The sequence below is a fragment of the Aotus nancymaae genome, unplaced genomic scaffold (assembly GCF_030222135.1).
Source record: "Aotus nancymaae isolate 86718 unplaced genomic scaffold, 86718_ANA_hifiasm-v0.15.2.pri h1tg000003l, whole genome shotgun sequence".
NCBI lineage: Eukaryota > Metazoa > Chordata > Mammalia > Primates > Aotidae > Aotus > Aotus nancymaae.
Window position 1 is genome coordinate 15476939 of NW_026988414.1, and position 13690 is coordinate 15490628.

Below are 13690 nucleotides of genomic sequence, written 5' to 3' on the forward strand. Positions count from 1 at the left end.
ATAATCGAGAGGAACACAGGGAACTGTGGGAACTCAGTTGAGGGGTCCTAAACTTTGCCAGATGAAGGCAAAGAGTGACCAAGAAGAACTTTTTGAAAGACATTGGGTATGAGCAAAAACTTAAGGGATGAACATGAGTTGTCCACACATATTTACAAAACTTTGACTGAGTCATGAGCTACCTCTCCAGCTTCACCCCTGCCTGGATTCGTTCAACTGACCTTTAAGGAATAGCTACTGTGTCCCCCCACACTCTGCTAGACACTGGGGAAATTATGAACAAGATGAACAAGGCTCCTAAACTCATGAAGTTAGCATTTTGCTAATAAAAAGCAAATAAAGAGGTGAATTAACAAACACCACAACTACAAGTTATCACTAGTGCTTGGAATACAATCAAGAATTCTCTGGTGGGCCGTAAATGAAAGTGGGCAGTTTGGGTTTGCATTAGTTGGGGGGGTGCAGAGGATTCTAAAGGGATGGAACTTCAGCCAAGATGATGGAAGAGAAGCAGCCAGCTCTTCAGAGAACTGGGGAAGGGTTATGGAAGCTCTAATCTTAGGACTACATTTTCCTGCAGCATAGCATCCTCATACCCCAACTTTTTTCTCTATGTGTGAAGTGAGTTAGCTTATTGGCATTCAGATTCTTCTGTGATTAGGATGGCTATGTTTCCAGGCTATTAAAGGTCCTTCACTGTCACATTTTGTGTGCCCTGCTGTGTCCTTGGGGCTGAACATTGGCCTAACATAAGTATCGGAAGTACTGACCTAGCATTTTTATTACCTTACCTGGCACTGTGTGAATTTTCCTTAACAACAACTACTGACACATGCATCATGTTTTGCAGATTATAAAGCCTTTTATAGAGTTAATATATTCTTCTTGCCTTTCTTATAGAGTAGATACTGACATCCTTTTTGTTGTTGTTGTTTGTTTTTGTTTTTTTAAGACAGAGCAATTAAGGAGTGCCTGTTGTGGGTGGAGAAACAACAGGCTTTGGAATTGGATCATCCTGGGTTCAAGTTCTCGCTTTGCTAGGTAGTAGCTGTGTGTTTGGAAAGCTTGCCTTAACTCTCTTAGCCTCTCTTTTCTTATTCACAAAATAAGAATAATAACTTCAGCCCTGCCAGATACTATGCTTTTTCATCACATTTGTGGACAGAGGGGCTCTTAGGGCCCACCATCAGCAACCTTGTGGTTTTTGCCTTTTTTGTATAGAGAGGGAGATGTTGAATGAAGTATTTAGCCCAGAGAAAGCTGGAAGTATTAGGGGAACTGAGAATCTGATGGGAAGCACATTGTACAGTTGCTTCTTTCCACTTTACAATAATATAACATTTGGGAATGGAATTTTAAAAAGGAAAAAAGTAAAGGAAAACTCTCCATGGATGAGTGCTTCAAAGGCAGCAAACTCATACTGTGGTCCTTAAAGAGTGATGGGAGCGACGGGAACTTGGCTTTCCTTCATACCTCCTCCTTCTCCCCAGTCTGGTCCCCAAATCAGCTTTCCTTACACATGTTAGCAATACCCACTGTAGCCAAAGGCATTAGCATCATTTGTCCTCGAGACAGTGGGGATGACAAGGGCTTTTATGGTTCTAATTAATCCAGCTGTAGAAAAAGGAAGACACTATTAGCCAAGTGCATATTAATGTTGAGGTTAATATTATTAAATTCAGTATTAATCATAAGTTGCAGAACTCCTTGGTTGGCTGCACATAAAAGCAATCCTTGCAGTTTTCCCTTGCAAAACTATGAGCATCACAGGGAAGAGGCTTCGCTCCTGTGGTTCAGAACTGTGTCCACAGTTGTAGTCCTTTCCCTGGCACCTAGAGGGTGTTTGATAACTGCTTATGAACTCTTACAACAGTGAGGCTAACAAGTTTGTCCTAGACCTCAGGAAGGAAGACAAGTCAGTGGCTCTTTATACAAACCCCTTAAAGGCAGAGACTGCATCTTTATAGCAGATGCCTCTGGGACCATGCCATATCCTCTTGGCCCATGGCTACTTCAGCTGCAGCTGTGGTGAGCAGTTCTGTGCACACTCAGGCTCACTTTGTGCTGCCAGTGACCTCAGATGCACACTTGCACTTTCTGCCCCACAGCCTTGTGCGAGATTGAAGGAGCTCCCTAGGCCTGTGTGCAAGCACAACTTTTAAAAAGTGTGGGGAAATTACACTCCTGGTTGAGGGACTTGATATGGTTTGACTGTGTCCCCAACCAGATCTCATCTTGAACTGTAGTCCCATAATCCCCATGTGTGGTGGGAGGGACCTGGTGGGAGGGACCTGGTGGGAGGTAATTGACTCATAGAGACAGGTTTTACCTGTGCCATTCTTGTGATGGTGAATAATTCTCAAGAGATCTGATGGTTCTATAAAGGGCACTTCCCCTGCACAAGCTCTCTTGGCTGCCACCATCTAAGACATGCCTTTGCTTCTCCTTTGTTTTCCACCATAATGTTGAGGCCTCCCCAGCCATGTGGAACTATGAGTTCATTAAACCTCTTTTTCTTATAAATTACCCAGTCTAAGGTATGTCTTTATTAGCAACATGAGAACAGACTAAAACTGGACTCAACTAATGGGAATCAGGAATTGGGAGATAAGTGCTCCATCTCCCCGACTTCCCGGCAAACAATTCTGGGAGATATGTTGTTCCCTTCTTAAAAAGTTCCTGCAGAATTAGGTCTCATCATGTACAGCAGCAAACTTGAAGACACACCTTTATATTGACTTTTCCTCTTCCCTGTCTTACTCTGCCCTTTCCCCCATGCCTGCTTCCTGGAATCACGTCCCTGATAAAGCTTCAAGCCATTGTTCTTAAGCTCTGCTTTCCAGGGAACTCAAACAAGTGTTATTTATGCCTATGGTCCCAGCTTTCAGCTCAGTTGGCAGCACACAGAAGATATATTCACTCACTGTACAAATATTTATTAAAAAGCTGCTGTGTGCAGGCACCATTCTAAGTGATCAAGTTCTCTTACAGGGCTTACAGCAGGGGATACAGGCAATATATCAATCCATCAATATATGAGAGATAGTGATAAGTTTGTGAAGACAAATAAATAAAGAGGGTAAAGGGTAATAGTGGATGCTCCTGTAGACCGAGTGGCCAGAGAAAGCCTTTCTGAGCAAGTGGCATTTGAACAAGGATTTGGGGAAGGAGAGGGAGTGAGCCATACAACGATAAGGGGAAGGGCTCTCCATGGAAACCACAAGTGCAAAAGCCCTGTGATGGGAGTACGTTTGGCATGTTAGAAGAGGAGGAAGAATGTCAGCATGGCTGGAATGAGTGAGTGAGGCAGGGAGCCCAGGCAGTGAGAATGAGGGGGCCAGAGGAAGCAGGACAGTGGAGATATTCACTGAATTCTTGCTGATTTGTAGTCTTTGTATTTCTCACGTTTGGCAGCATTTTATGATAGAAAAGGCTTAGGTTTTGGAGTCCGACAGCTTTGAATTTGAAGTCCAGCCTTCTTGTTTAGATGGAGTATGACTTTGGGCAACTTGCTTTAGATCTGTGGCCATTATGTTTTTCATTTATAAAATGGCAATCATAAAACACTCCTCATAGAATTTTATGTATCTGATAGAACTCCTGATTGCAAGGAACAGAAAAGAAATGGAAAGCAGCAAAAATGGAAAATACCAACTCATGTATCTGAAATGCCCAGGGGTATATCTAGCCTCAGACACAACTGGGTCCAGGGCTTCAAATAATATCGTCAGGACTTGGTTGGTGTCTGTTCCTGGAGTTTAGTCTGATTGATTAGGCCTGGGTCACTTGTCTTTTTGGACTTTGATATGAAATGTCTGGCCATTGATCACATGCCGGTTTCTGAAGGATAGAGGGGGCCTTAGCTCTACCTAAATTATTTAGACTGAGATTGAGGGAGAGCTGGGTCCCCAAAGGAAAACTCGGGTGCTGTTGGTAGAGTCATGCTTTCATAGCCAGTCAAACTGACAGATGTCCACTAGAGGGCAGGCATGAGGATGAGCCTGAATTCTCAGCACGATGCCTGGCACATGGGAACTCTCAGCAGGTGTTTGCCAGATCACTATTGCCTTTTTTGGAGCCCTTATCTTTTTGTCAGTTCCTTCTTTCCTGTATTATTTCTGTCCTACGTACTCCTGAAAGGTTACGCATAAGGCAGCCTGGCTATCCCAAGAGAGCGTTCTAATGCCAGGTGCTGATGTTGAGTAAATGGGAGTGGATCCAGGCTTCAGCCACTGAAGTTCAGTTTCACAGGATTCAGTAAATAGCTCCTTCTTCATTCCTGTGCTGGATACCAGTCACACAGGGGTGACCGAAACAAGATTCCCACCCCAGGCATCTCTCAGTCTGGAGGGAAATGCGTAGAAAAGGTAGTAGAAAAGGCACAGACTTTGGTTACTGAATGTCCTGATTTTAGCCTTTACTCTGCCATCCCTAGGTAGATTTTTGTGGGAAAGTTATTTACAGATAAACCTGTTTCCTCATCTGCAAGAGCACAATTCACTGAATTCATAAGGTTTTACTGAATTTTAAGCCAGATGGATTGTTTTGAATATTTAATGGGTAAAAATGTCTATCTAGCATTGCTGATGCCATGCAATAAAAGCCAAATAACATTTTTATTATCTCTTTTTTTTGCTTCCTTTTTTCTTAGTTTCTTATTTTATTTCTTCCATCCATCGAAAATTACTTCTTTTTACTAAAAACAGGAAGGTTTTAGGGAGTTAGATATGATGTAATGCACCTAAAAGCAACTCAGTGTGATAACCAAAAATTTTGCCATCAGACAAATTATTCAGACCCAATTGGGGGGTGAGGGGGCAGGGGTGAGGGAAGCACTAACATTTGTAAGCTATTCATGTGTCAGACATACTATAAATATTATACTACTTAATCCTCACCTGCCTCTCTGAAGTGGATAGGATCATCTTTTCAGACGAAGAAGTGGTCTCTGAGAGTTTAATCATCCATCTCTACATAATACAGTTCCTAAGTGGTAGGGCCTGGCTTCAAAACTAGGTGTCATCTGTTCCACCAAACCCACTCTCTTTCCACTACCTCCTACTGCCATTACAATAAAGGTGAGCATCATTACATACTCTTCTTCAGATTTAGAATGACACCGTGTTTCAGGAGAAACAAACCAACTGCAGCTGATAGGTGTGAGGCCCTTAAAGATGCAGTTTGTCCCTGACAAGTTCTCATAATGAATTTCTACATTTGCCCAAGTAAAGGAAAGGTGGGAAATGCAGAGAGAGCTGTGCTTCTCCCTGGGCACCATGAGAAAGAGCATCTGCAGGTCAGAGAGGCCAGGCCCAGAGTGATGACTCCTAAATCCTCTTGGTGTTTCCCAAAAAGCGCATGGAGCCCTGAGCTGGGGACCTTTCTCCTCACCTGGGCTAAAAAACTTGCTTTCCCCAACCCCCACATGCCCCCATTCCCACCACTCCTTCCATTCTGGAATTTCTTTGCTGCTTTTCTCCCAACCTGTTTTCAATTTACTCTTGTGGCCAGCTTTGACTGTGACCTCAACTCATTCAGAAGCCAGAGGGTAAGGAGAGAAAGAGAGAGAGAGGGAAAATGAGGAGGATTGAGGGACTGCTGAAAGGAGAGGGAGAGGGAATTGAGGGAGAGGGGGTGGGACCTGGGGAAAAATTGCTCCATGCTTTGTTGGGTTGATTCTGAAGCTGCAGCAGAATCATGATTAACATTTTCTGCAGAAGGTAATGAGAGCAAGGCTTGAGTCTGAGTGGTTAACGAAATGTGTGGGGGTCTGGCCCCAGCCCACTTGGGTTACAGCCCTAGAAGAGCTGTAAAGGGGAACAGGCGTATTCCTGTACAGTTACTCCCAACTCCCTATCTATTTTCAAGGAAAGAAAAACAGGAAAAGAGTGTTAGAGACTTGTATGAACTTGGGTGAGGCAGAGACAGCAGCCTGGGTTCTAGGCGGGGTTTTACCATGGGACCCTAAAAGGTACCAAGGAGGAGTGAGCAGACAGAGGCCTCCCAGGTAGAGTAGCCTAGTGAAAGGTGCATGGGGCTCAGTTGTAAGAGAGTGGGGCTTGATTCTGGATTCTGCCCCTAAGTAGCTACAAATCCTTGAATTAAGGTGTAGCATTCCCAAGCCTCTGTATTTCTATCAGAGAATATAGCACAGTTCTGGAATTCAAACGCTTTAAGCAATAAAACTTTAAAACCAACTTTTATAAACAGTTTTTTAAAAACCAAATGGAAACATGGATCATTCACATGTAAAATAGATCAAACTAGAGTTGATCTACTTGAAGGTTAGTGTGAGTATGTGGAAGAATGGCCCAACCTCTCCCCTGCTAGTGTTCATCCTTGTCCCTGGAGTTCTCTATGTTATAATCTGCAAACCACTGCTGGAATATATGATACATTAGAAACATACTAAACTCCTATCTCTTGGAAACTTGTATCTTTCTCAGAAATTCCAGGGTTAAGAAGATAGCAATGTGGAACCATGTACCTAGCACAGTGTCTGGTGCGTTGTAATTGCCCAGGGACTGTATATCACATTCATGTAGAATAAAGAAGGGCTCTCCTGTGTTAGCTTTGAGTGATTTTCAGTTCTCAGCGATTTTACCTCATAGGCTAGCTGGTACAAGTTATCTCATAGGCTCCAGGAGTTAAGACACCAAGTTTTTGTTCCATATCTTCTCCTGTTTAGTATATGGGCATGGACGTGTCACTGTCCTTCTCTGAGCTTCAGTTTGTCACCTGTAAAAGAAGCTTGGATAAAAAGATACCTTTTAAGAGTTCTTATCTCTACTCAGTTACGTTGAAAACAAGAATAAGAAAAACAAGACTGTTGGTGGTGGCTCATGCCTGTACTCCCAGCACTTTGGGAGGCTGAGGTGAGTAGATCACCTGAGGTTTGGAGTCCAAGACCAGACTGGCCAACATGGTGAAACCTCATCTCTACTAAAATTACAAAAATTAGCCAAGCGTGGTGGTGGGCACCTGTAGTCCCAGCTACTCGTGAGGCTGAGGCAAAAGAATTGCTTGAACCCGGGAGTGGAAGTTCAGTGAGCTAAGATCATGCCACTGCACTCCAGCATGGGTGACAGAGAAAGACCCTTTCTGAAAAAAATAAATAAGAAAACAAAAACAGTGATAGCTGATATACATTTTAAGCTCTTACTGTGTGCCAGACATTTTCCTAATTGACTTGTATACAGTATTTTATATGATGTTTGCAACTCTGTAAGCTAGATACTATTATTCTCCTCATTTTACATGTAATAATACAGATGTACAGAGTTAAGGAGCTTGTCCAAGACAAGCAGTAAGTGAAGAAGTACCAGGGTTTAATCCTAGGCAGAGTAAACTCCGAGCCCAAGCTCTTAACCACTGCTCTGTATATTATTGCTCATTCAATTGTACAGTTGCCAAATGCGCGGAGTATGTTATATTGTGGAACCACAATACGTGTGTTGATTTGCACTGATTTGCATTTGTGCACAGAGAAGCCCACAGGCCTTTCTTATACCCCCTCCACTGGATGAGAAAGAACACTGGGGGATTATTACTTCACTCACCTGTCTTCATCTAAGTTGTGTTTAAACCTTCTGAAATCAAGTGCCAAAAAAAGCAGTTTTACAATTTACTTTATAGGTTTGTTCTTGTATTTAACAACCCTTCCTGCTGTCAGATTACAAGCTGTAGAAGGTCAGGGACCATTTCTTTTATTGTCTCATTCCTCAAACTAAGAGAGTGGCGGGATTCAAATTGCAAATTGAATAGCATTGACAAATTTCCCTGTCTAATACTATCATTTTCAAACTTTCTCTAGGAGGCAGCATAGTATAAAAGAAAATGTCTGTCTGTGGAACTGAAAAAATAGGGGTTCTAATCTCAGCTCTGTTCCCTTCTAACTGCAACATTAACCTCAGCTTTACCATGGGGATGATAAAATCTAACTTGTTAGATTGCTGTGAGGATTAAAGAGAAAAAAGAAAAATATGTACTATATGTCAGTTGCCTTCCTTTTAACATTTTCATTTAAAAATAATTATATCCATACAATCGTGACTAGAACTGAGGACTAAATATCCTTATAATGATCTTGGTATGACTAGTTACACTGCATATACTGCAGGTGAGCTAGTTCCTTCATTTGAATTAAACCTATACACCTTAGAATTTTTCAGAACATAGAATTGTGCCAATCTTACTGACCTGACATGTTTATGGGGCTTCTATTCGTGGTCCAAATTATTCTGAAATTCATGGAAATATCTGGAAAGCTATTCCCATTTGAAAAGGAAAGTCAGCCATCTTTTCTTCTCAAGACAGGTAATTAACACAGGCCACAAGCAAACTGAATTCCTTTGTTGATAGGGTTTGTCTGTACCCTCACCGAGTCTCATCTTGAATTGTAGTTTCCATAATCCCCATGTGTCCTGGGAGGGACCTCATGGGAGATGGTTAGATTATGGGGGCATTTCCCCCATGCTGTTCTCATGATAGTAAGTGAGCTCTCATGAGATTTGATGGTTTTATAAAGGGCTTTTTCCCCCTTCCCTGAGCACCCATTCTCTCTCCTGCTGCCCTGTGAAGAGGTGCCTTCCACCATGATTGTAAGTTTCCTGAGGCCTCTCCAGCCATGTGGAACTGTGAGTCAATTAAACCTCTTTTCTTTGTAAGTTGCCCAGTCTGAGATATTTCTTCATAGCAGCATGAGAATGACTAATACACTCATGAAGATCTAACTCTCTCAATGACTATCTGGAAACAAATTGAAAAGCAGACAGACATGGATCAAAGCTCAAAGAAAACAAACGCATGTAGCCAGATTTGGAATCCTGAGAAACCAAGTGAAATGAGACCCTCACTCCATCTAGTGAATAATCCCATGTCTTCTCCTTCCTCTACCCTCACCACCACTCCCCACACCTTTTTTTTTTTTTTTTAACTTTTTATGGCATACATTGCTCTGGAATTGGTGATATTTATTGAAATGGACATATTGTTAGCTTCTGGTTGTATTATGGAAGAAACTGATATAAGAGGCCTACAGAAGAAATGTGGGATGCCAAAATTTGTGCTGAATAAAAGATTCATTCACCTCTTCGTTTTCCAGACAAACCTCTGGTTCTAGGTATCCTCATTTCTTTCTAGACTCATGGCTTTACTTTGTGGACTCCAAGTGCATGAGAGTGCTATTAACTCCTTGTAACAAAAAGAAAAATGGAGACATTGAGAAGTTTAAGGACTTGCAACCCGTGGTGGAGATAGTATTCAGTCTCAGGTCTGTTTTGCAGTAGCAGCTGAAATTGCATGTTGCCAACACTACCCAAATTAGACACTTGATCCTAGAGCTAGCATCTACATATTAAGTCTATGAACCATATTTTGTCTTTGTGAAAAATGGAAACCAAAAAACAGTACCCATCAGACCTGCTCTATTGGACTACAGGAGCAAATGCTTTCTAGAACTGTTGTTCGGCTGAATCCCAGGGCCATCTGGGCAATTCAGTTAGATAAGTCTTGTAAGATTCACTTGTGAGGTGAAGAATGAAACGTTTCTCTTTTTATAACTGTGTTTCTTTAAGAATGAAACTTTAGGGCCAGGCACAGTGGCTCATGCCTATAATCCCAGCCCTTAGGGAGGCTGAGACTCAGGAGTTAGAGACCAGCCTGGGCAATATGTTAAGACCCCATCTCTACAGAGAATACAAAAGTTAGTTGGGTGTGTGCAACTATTTGAGAGGCTGAGGTGGGAGAATCTCTTGATCCTGGCAGGGGGTGGGGGGCAGAGGCTGCAATGAGCCGAGATTGCACCACTGCACTCCAGCCTTAGCAACAGAATGAGACCCTGTCTCAAAAAAATAGAGAGAGAAAGAGAGAGAGAGAGAGAGAGAGAGAGAGAAAGAGAGAGAGAAGAGAAATAAATAAAGAAAAGAAAGAAACTAACTTTTCTTTGAAAGACCAACAGGAAGTGATCTGTATATTCTACTCAACCAGTTCCCCTGTAGAGAAGCACCTTCAGGCTGCTCTGAGTCCATCTTCTGAAAGGAGCCAACACTATTGTTCTTTTATGGTTTCATGACATTGTCTTGTTCTTAATCCCAGGTAAAGAGGATGTAATGGAGCTGGCATCCTCCTCTGGTTTATTACTGGGGCTGTACATGAATAGAGCTCTGAGGAACTCCCTATTAGGCATGAAGAAAAGAAGAAAACAATAGTTAAGAGGCCTCATATCATTTTATACTGTGTGGTACAAAATACCTCATATGTCAGTTTTGTTCCTAGATCATCCAATTTTAGAATTGGAAGGGAACTTAGAGGCCATTTAGTCTGGCTCATTTACTTTATCTATTTTTAAGTAATTTTTATTGATATTTTTATGTGTTACAAAAGCAATATATGTTTATTGAAAATAATTTTAAAAATAGAGATAAGCAAAAATAAGATAGAAAAAGTGCCCATTATGTCACTCTCCAGAAGGAATCACCCTTAACCATTTGTTTCTATTTTCTTCCTTTTGTTTTTAAATGCATATGCATATAAAATTTACACAAAAATGAGATTATTTTGTAATAGTATAACCTGTTTTTTTAACTTCACATTATGTCATCAATATTCTTTCATGTAATTTCATATTTTTCCATAAATTATTTTTAGTGACTATGAAATAGTTTATTACATCATTGAACTCAGTTGATATAGCCATTTCTATATAGTTGAACATTTAGATGTTTCTACATTCTTGCGAGTATAAACAGTACCGCAATGTTTGTCCTTAGAACTTAATTTTTATTCATAGCTATATTTTTATTTTATTTTTTCAAGAATCCTAATAATGAGTCTAGCACCTTTACCTTGCAGAGGAGAAAACTAAAGCACAAAAATGAGGATTTAGTTGCCCAAGACTAGACAGCAAATTCTGAGCAGAACTAAGACTAGACCCCAAGATTCTAGATGTTTAGTTATTCTTTCTGGTGTACTTCCTAGACTTCTTTATTAGTTCTGAGTCTAGTAAACTTCCACTACTTCTTAAAGTCCAATAGTTAGACTTACTTTTAGAAGTAATGGAGTTTGAGGATCACAAATATGTGGCACATAGTCTCTCATTTTCCCATCCTGTACCCATGACCTTCATCACTCAACAGTCATAGAACTCTTTCCTCCTTATCTGGTCTCCGTGTTCATCTCAGTATAACACTCGATGAATCCAGTATACATGCATAACAATGGCAATTTGACATGAACATTATTTTACATCTTTAGTCCAGTTTCTTCATTATGCAAAGAAGGAAAATGCAATTCTGAGAAAGAAGAACCTTACTCAAGGAGTTAAGAGGGAGTAAATGGCAGTGACAAGGCCAGAATAGTTACTCTAGACAGGAAAAAAGAGCATAACATCCTTGCTGCCTTTCTATGCATTTTTATTACATAATAATTTACCTCATTTGAGCCTTGCTACAATCTTATCAAGGTAGGTATTAGTATTTCCATTTATAGATGAAAAAATGGCGCATAAACATGAACAAAGAGTAATCAAGGCTAAGTACAAATCTGTGTCATTTTCATATCTTTTGCTTTTTCTGTCCACAGTTTTTCTTGATAATGGTATCCAGACATTTGATAGGTTTAGATGACAGCAAAAATGTCTGCTCACTATGGCCGGAGCTGGGGAGCTCATCTTTGTTTTTCTCCCTCCAGGAGAATTCCTGAGTTTTGCTGATGACTTACTCTCTGGCCTGGGCACATCTTGTGTAGCAGCTGGTCGAAGCCATGGAGAGGTCCCTGAAGTCAGTATCTATTCGGTCATCTTCAAGTGTCTGGAGCCCGACGGTCTCTACAAGTAAGACATATTGGTTGTTTGGGGATCATGAAGCAGACAGGATGATTTTAAGCATAAGAGGAATGGCTTGAGTTATTCTGTGCAGGCCATCCAAATGTTTTATTAGCTAGCTTGTATGTGCAACTTGAGACTCTAAGGTTTAGAAGTGTCCATTTGAGAAGTATGCCACAGTGGGTCACAGATTCACACCAGGTGAGTGCTGAAGTGTCCAGAGAGGCCAGAAATTTAAAACCATTCCTTCTACTGTTGAAGAATCTGCAGCTCAGAGAGAGAGGAGGACTTACTCAAGAGCACAGATCAAGTTATCAAGGATGGTTGGGACAGGAATCTCTGCCTAGTGGTCTTTTACCTCTTGCATCCTTTCTTCTCTTAAAATATTAGATTAGTATATCTGATATATAGACACACACATACACAGTGAAATATGCATACTGAGATATATATGCTTATATACATAAAATAGGTAATTTTTAATTGATAGATCCAACCAGGCTTTTATAAATAGTGCAATTATCACTCATTTGTAGAGTACATTGGAGTCACTGCATTCAAACTTCTGGAGATGCAAGAGGCAGTCGCTCTGAGTTTCATTTGTTAGCCTTGGAAGAGAAAAGGAGGTCATTTATTGTTTTTTATTTTCTACCTCAATGAGTGTTGTTAGATCTGGATGCAATCATCATAAGCTATAACCTAAAACTCTATAGACCATTGTACCTTGTGTACTCTAATTATGGAACCATCGGCCACCTCCCTTAACAAGTTAGGAAGCTGAAGTTGTAACAGAGTTAAGCTTTATTCACCAGTTATTCAACTCATTTATTTATCACTTTATTTAGTCACTTGGGGATTCATTTACTCATCTATTTAACTATCTACCCAAACATTCATCTATTATCCATTCATCCCTCCCTCTTGCCCTTCTTCTCTCTTTCCCTCCATCCATTCATCTCTTCATCTGTCTATTCATCTGCTCTCATTTTCCTTAATTACATTAATTTATTCATTCATCAATTACTTCATTCACATATTAATTTACTCATTCATAACTTATTTACTTATTCAGTAGATATTTGCTGAGTATTTCTTTTGTCTTGCTCCTGTGCTAAGCATTGTGGGTACAAATGAGGCCAAGACAGAATTCCTGTCCTCAGATAACATAAGCTAATGGTTGTAAGAAAGGCCACAGGCTATGGATTAAAATCTGGCTTTGACATTTTTAGTTATGTGACTTTAAATTGCTTTACCCTGTGCGTCTTATAAAGCCTTTGTAAAACAAATAATAAAACTCACCTTGTAGAGTTGTGTGAGATAATTAAACAAGAAACACCCTAGCTTGTTATCTCCAAGCATGTGCTCAATAAGTGTTAGTCCCCCCACAATCTGTGATCTTTACTCACCTTAAAACACAACCCATCTTCCCCTTCCTCTCCCTCCCTCTTCCGCATCCTTTTGAACACTTGATATATTCAGGCTCCTTTGTAATAATCAATGTGTTAGATCATCAAACTCAAGAATATCACCAAGATGGAAGCCACAGTCTTTTTGAAATCTAATCCCAAAGTGATAGCCCATAATCATCTCTGTCACATTCTATTTGCTAGAAGCAAAACACAAAGAGCAGATTATATAAGGGTGTGAAAACCATCAGGCAGGGATCAGTGGGGGCCATCTTAGAAGCTGCCTTCCACACTCCATTTTTCATTTTACCTTGTTTGGTCATCAGTCTTTGGGCTCTTGATTGATTGATTTTTCCCTAAGCTGCTCTAGTGCCTGAAGCAATTGGATTCTCATATCATGTTTCCTTTTGGGTTGGACATGTGCCTGTTTTTACATTGTGCTTTTGATAGAAGCACAATGAAA

General features: G+C 40.7%; 1 protein-coding gene across 4 annotated transcripts in view; it reads left to right on the top strand.

Annotated features, from left to right (window-relative positions):
• ASTN2 (astrotactin 2) overlaps nucleotides 1-13690 on the top strand; it is a 976097-nt gene that overhangs the window by 899322 nt on the left and 63085 nt on the right. For all 4 annotated transcript variants that reach the window (XM_012472754.2, XM_064378516.1, XM_012472755.3 and 1 more), the window contains one exon: nucleotides 11689-11830. In XM_012472754.2, coding sequence (XP_012328177.2) covers nucleotides 11689-11830 — 142 coding nt within the window. The remainder of the gene's footprint in view (nucleotides 1-11688; nucleotides 11831-13690) is intronic.